Below are 6,424 nucleotides of genomic sequence, written 5' to 3' on the forward strand. Positions count from 1 at the left end.
CCAAAGCGAAAGCCCTCCGCCACTTGGCTGCGCCTAGAAATCCTGTCCATAAAAATTATGAACAGAACCGGAGACAAAGGGCAGCCCTGGCGAAGCCCATCACCCACCGGGAACGAGTCCGACTTATTGCCGGCAATAGCTGAAATTCATCATTGGAAATTAAAATGAAATTAACTAATATAAAACTGTATTGCTTTCAGTGTTTTAAATAAAATAAAATCAGTGTTTTAAATAACACACTGAATTCATGTGGGATTTGTTTGCTTTTTATACATACGTAGCAGAAATGACACTTACAATACAGGTGTACTGTATTTTAAACCACAAATCTTTCACCTTAACACTAAAGCTAACTTTAAACATTTATTTATTTATTTATTCATTTATTATTTTTCAAGATTACAGCTGAACATCAATTGCAATGGATCCAACAATGGCATTATCACTCAGGAAAACACTCCAGTGGGATCTAAGATTGTCTGTGATAAGGACAGGACTGTCATTCCCGTGACCCCAGTGCTTTTCAAGGCCTTTATCAAAGTATGTATTTCTTAAAGACGGGAACATGCCTTGAAATGTATTCTTTATGAATGCGCTAAACTGGCTCATTTCCTGAGCCAGTTTATGAGCATATTTGCATTGTGTATAAATAAAATATTAAAACAGCTTTATCTAATAATTTAAATAAAAAAAATCAAAAGTTTTCAACCCTAACACAATACATAGGCATGTAATGAATGCTATTTTGAATTTCACATTACTTTGGACCTTTTTCTTTGTTGTTCTCATCCTACAGATTTGACATAATTCCTTAAATACAATGAGTACTTGTCTCTCACACATAGTACATTAGAAACGGTATAAATCTTGCTCTTTTTGTAATGTGTAATCTGTTGATGTCAATTCCAGGAAAATCCTTTCTCAAAAAAGATATGGGACACTTGTTCAGTTGTTGGGAGCGCTGGGATTCTGACAAACAGCGGCTGTGGAAAAAGAATTGATTCAGCTGATTTTGTTTTTAGGTGAGAAATATGTCAAGTGTATAGAACCAAAATCATGATGACAACTCATCTCTCTGTAAGAAATATTTTGTTGTGTTTTCAGGTGCAACCTACCTCCTCTGGAAAATGAATTTAAGAATGATGTTGGCATAAAGACTAACCTTGTGACAGCAAACCCAACCATCTTCATAAATAAGTGAGCAAACATTTATTCTAACATGGAACTGAATTGGGGTTTTTTTTGTCTTGTTGCTTTAAGCGTTGTTGTTTAATTTGCAGGTATGGGTCACTGACGGGACGTCGCCGGCCGTTTGCAGACAGCCTCCACCAGTATGGCAACTCCCTGCTCCTCTTTCCTTGCTTCTCCTTTGGTTTTAGTAGGGGTGTGTGTCAGCGGGCTGTGTATGCCATTGAGGACATGAAAATGCCTATTCAACCAATCTTCTTAAACCCTCTGTACCTTGAAAGACTGGTCAAATTCTGGAAATCCCAGGGGTTAAAGGAATATCGACCTAGCACTGGATTATATATAACTAGTCTGGCCCTGGAATTATGTGAAACAGTGCATCTGTATGGATTCTGGCCCTTTAGTAATCACCCAGATAGTCTCTTTCCCCTAAATAACCACTACTATGATAATGTACCATATAATGCAAGAGTCCATTCAATGCCAAATGAGTTTTACAACTGGGTACAGCTGCACAATAAGGGTGTGCTCAAGCTTCACCTTGGAGACTGCAAATCAGGTCAGGTCTAGTTTAAATGATGGAATAAAAAAAATGCTTAAGTGTCCAACTGCGAAGCCAAGACATTTTCACTGAAATCAATATGTATTAGTCAGAAGTAGGCTACATATTACTTTAAAAGTCTTACAATATATCTCCAAATCTCTTTAATCTTAAAACTGGTGACTCGCGGGAATTTCTCTGAGCTTCACAGCTTCTAGTGTATATCAAGAAATTTAATATCTCACATTGAACATTAAGAAAACAATATCTGTTTGCTTTTCATTTTTAAAAACCTTTTTCTAGAATTAGATCTAAATGTGAGTGTCAGTTATTTTAGTCGGTTTTTTTTAGAACAAGCTACCTGACTTGAGATCAATTACTGTCCGTACATTCAACACCAGATTCTAAATCTTTCCATTCACACAGGCCTACAGTTAATAGGTTTTGTTGTTCTGTTTTATTTTATTTTGTTCTGTCGTTTTCCCTGCCATTGTAAATTTGCCTATTTTCTTTACATTGGTGTTCACATTGTGTTTCCATGTAATGAAATGTACTATGCAAATTAAATTGTCATTGTCATTAAAGGGGCTATAAACGCTGCATTCATACATGCTTTATCTATACTAATAAAAAATTGCAGGAATGCGAATACCACTACCAAATTTATCATCTGCTTTTAGTCACTTCACTGTTACTACACATCATAGAGTGGTATTACTTTACTAGTGGTGACTTTTAGTGCTGTACCAAAGATGTTCCCCTTCAGCACTGACTGTTGACAGAGCACTTTCAAATAAAAACAGTAAATGTTGTATTAATTTTATATCTACAGCAGGTTTACAGTTTTAAGACTTTAAGTGCTCAGAGAATATATCACCAGTGTCAAAAATGCCATGTCAAGCTAGCTTTTACTAGATGGAACTTTAAAACAGATGTTGCTGTGAAACATTGTTTATTTAGAAAATTCCATCATATTGCACATAAATCCAGTTTAGTAGCTGTCTAAAGGAGTTATTTATACGATGAAAACCTGATTTATAGTAATAAATAGCTTAATTAAAGTAATACCTTTACTTAAATAATGAATAAATTTGTATTCATCTACGTAAATAAGTCATCAGTAAAAACAAAACCCAAAACTTTATATGCTAATTTTATAATTCTGCTACATCTCAAGAAGTCTGTTAATAATAGATTTTATTTTACACTAAAACAAAATGACTCTCGATGGCAGATATTAGATTCATAAACAATACATTTACTGTATCGAAAACATATGAAGCACTTTTTTATCTGAACAAAATATTAACTGTTAATGTTCTTTGATTAAACTGATACTATTGCAATGAGCTGAAAAATCATAAGCAGAAAAGCAATCAACTACAGAAGTTTGGAAGAATATCTGTGTAAGAGTGCAACTGACCCTAATCCAAAGACATCAAACAAAATGCTATGTTAAGTTTGTTCAAGATGTTTAAGTTAAGTTTTAAAAAAAGAATAATAATAAGTAGGCATGTCTTGATGGATGCTCAATCATCCAGGTAAGGAAATGCAAGTGGCAGATGGACACACTGAAAAAAAGGGATTGGCCATCTCTTGAATTTATGTAAGCATCTTGCGTGTTCTTGTTGTGTTCTGTTCTTGCATAAGGGAAAAGAAGAAAAGCATAGATGCATTAAATTAATGGACTAATATGTTAACATTCAGTTCATTAAATTTATTTAGCACCTGTTCACAATGCCAGTGATCCCAAGGAACTTTATATTTTAAGGCACAGACACTGCACACAGACATATCTAATGATGAGACATCATCTTATTAGGACATTTTGGAAAGGAGGAAATGTACCACTGGATAAGGGGAATTGCAGGATGAAGAACTGTGAATAGGATGAGATGATAACAGAAATGAGCAGCAGCAAGAAAAGAATCATTAAGCAAAAGATAAAGTATAAATAGGGGATGCTTCAGGGCACAGTGATTTTAGGTTAAAACTTTTAAGCAAACTAGAAATAGAAGTATGTTTATATTATGCTAGTAAATTATAAAATACAAAATTAACACATCCCACAAAAGTCAGCTTTATTTCCTACATAAAATTACATGCACAATGTACACAGATGTTACAGATCATTTGAGCTGTCTTTTGATGTCATTGATACATCAAACAACTCTATACAAAGCTTGTTGTGTTTGACTGAACATTTTGTGTTTCACAAAAAATAATTTTCTGGAAGATACAACTTTTGAACTAATTAAGAAAATAAAATAACAGAGAAAAACTGTAACATCAAAACAAACCGCCACAATAAAATCACAGCCTATTTCTCCATTAAACCTCTAGAAATTTAAATTGACTATAAAAGCAAAGTCAACCACTAAAATGCAACATGGTAAATAATTATGCAGATATACCTGGATTACATATTACTCTTTTGTCAATATTTGATATATAAGCTGAAAAAGCAGAAATGAAAACTGAAAATCTGCAACCAATAGTAACCAAACAATATGAAGTATTCAAATGCAAGAAAATACATTTGATTACCTCACATCATTTACATTTTCTGCTAATGTTAGAAGTTTACATTTTGTCTGGAAAGCATTTATACTGACACTTCAGTTTAAAACAGATTAATTTCACTGTCAGTGCAGTTCCATGTTTCAATTTTGCAATACATGCAGTCAGGGCTGGACTGGGACAAAAAATCGGCCCGGGCATTTTGACTAGAGACCGGCCCATCAGGTATTATAGGAAAACCATAAAGCCTTTGAATGAAAAGCAAAATATTTTTTCTAACATGGCAACCTTTAAAAAGTGAAAGGAGACAGAAAGACAGGTGAGAAAGAATAAAACTTAATTGACTTTTTGATGGCATTTTACACACAGTACTGGTACAGTATCTAGAAAATGTGGGAAAATACATCTTATACAATACAGTACACTACTTCTGAAGAAATTATGATGGGACCATAAAATAAATTACTATGTACAATAATGGATTTCTATATATTTTACATCAGATGAAAACGTTTGTTGTAAGATTCAGATAATTATTTGTTAAAAGCGAGACATTTTAAATGAGAATAAGAAAATATTTCTTTGTGCCCCCTCTCCTTGTTAATGCCCTACCTGCCCCCCTGGCAAAACTTTGCTAGATCCGCACCTGCACAGTTACCAGCTGTCAGCTACTTAGAAAAGGATCCTGGTGTTATTTGTCAGAAACAGTTCATAACTTCCCTTCAACTCATTCCTGTCACCTAAAAGGTAAACCTGTTTCTCCATCACCTGTTCAGCTCTGATGATCCAGTAAGGACATCTCCTGGTTTCATCTTCATGTTTCCCTCTCACCAGATAACCAAACTGACATCATGACCAGCAGCTTTTACAGCTGTGGCTCCAGCAAACATCAGCTGATACTAGAAAGTAATATTAAATAAATTCTAACAACAGCCGATCAAGCTTAAACGTGCTGCGACATCCGCTGGTTTCCCCTTTCTGGCACAGAGTGAGCGATAAACAAACAAGAGAGAAAACCCAAAAAAAGTTTCATTATTGAAGTAGCAACAGGAGAGAGAGGGGAGAGAATGAGAGAAGAAGAGGCAGCTGTGCAGCAAAGACACAGAAAAACTCCAGCTTTGTGCCTTTTTGATTGTAGCTGAAGTTCGAGACAAACTGCTCCTTTTCAGCTCAATACGAAACGCGTAATATTTTCTCTGAATATTTGCCAAAAACATGTTGATGAGCCCCAAGAGTTTTTTTTTTAAATATTTTTTGGACTGACGAGAGAAAATCAGAAATATTTGGAAGGTTTGCGTCCCATCACATCTGACAAGCTACTAACACAGCACTTCAATAAAATTAACAGGCAAACATAGTTGTGGTAACGTGATTGTCAGAGCCAATAAGTGATATAGCTATGAATGCTCTGGAGCTCAAGCACACTTTGGTTATGCAGAATTTGGACAAAGATCCAAAACACAACAACTCCACATCTGAATGTCCAAAAAATTTTAGAGATTACAAGATTTTAGAGTTTCCTACTTAATTTCTAAACTACAATGTTGGCATAACTTAAAACAGGCCATTTATGCTGAAAAACCCTTCAATGTGACCAAATTAAACCAATAGTAAAAAATAAAGAGGCAAAGAGTTCATCTGCATTAATGCTCTTGACTCAATCCCAGCTATTGTCGATGCTTGATTTTAATCTATGGAAATTTACCCACAGAGATGCACTTTAAAATAACATGAGTGATAATAATCATAGCATCTTTGCTTTGGATGGTTTAGTTTGCATCATTAATGAGATATTACTGCTCGATCGTCTTTTGCTTTTGATAAAACCACAAAAGGAGTTGCAGAAAAATAAAACCAGCTACCATAATGAGTAAGACTGAGCATCACATATTGTCTCAGTCTTTGGAAAGTACACATAGTTGTTTTTTTAAATCTGGTAATCAGAAATCTTGATCAGGTCAGTGTTGCTTTTAGTTCTTTGCTTTTGACTCAGTTCTTTGATACAGCCTGAGTATTTCCCTGTTATGAAGGTCTTTCCATGTATTCTTCTCCAAAATGTAGTCATGGTTGGCGTAGAAAATGACTTTGCTCATGTTTTTCTCAACATAGTAGTTAGGATATTTGACGTAGTCGTCAGTCATGAATCCATATGCATCCACCTGAGGAAGACAGAAA

At 34.7% G+C, this 6,424-nt stretch overlaps 1 protein-coding gene and 1 pseudogene across 1 annotated transcript in view; one reads left to right on the forward strand and one right to left on the reverse strand.

Moving 5' to 3' along the window:
• LOC102215318 (alpha-2,8-sialyltransferase 8F-like) overlaps positions 1-1,912 on the forward strand; it is a gene marked incomplete at its 5' end in the record, with an annotated part of 5,080 nt that extends 3,168 nt beyond the window's left edge. The window contains 4 exons of the mRNA XM_005749731.1: positions 399-540; positions 910-1,022; positions 1,105-1,197; positions 1,281-1,912. Of these exons, the coding sequence (XP_005749788.1) occupies positions 399-540; positions 910-1,022; positions 1,105-1,197; positions 1,281-1,758 (826 nt within the window). The remainder of the gene's footprint in view (positions 1-398; positions 541-909; positions 1,023-1,104; positions 1,198-1,280) is intronic.
• Positions 1,913-6,219: 4,307 nt separating this feature from the next.
• Positions 6,220-6,424, reverse strand: part of LOC102215608 (alpha-N-acetylgalactosaminide alpha-2,6-sialyltransferase 2-like) — a 39,075-nt pseudogene continuing 38,870 nt past the window's right edge.

The sequence above is a fragment of the Pundamilia nyererei genome, unplaced genomic scaffold (assembly GCF_000239375.1).
Source record: "Pundamilia nyererei isolate P.nyererei 1_Seehausen unplaced genomic scaffold, PunNye1.0 scaffold00253, whole genome shotgun sequence".
Lineage (NCBI taxonomy): Eukaryota > Metazoa > Chordata > Actinopteri > Cichliformes > Cichlidae > Pundamilia > Pundamilia nyererei.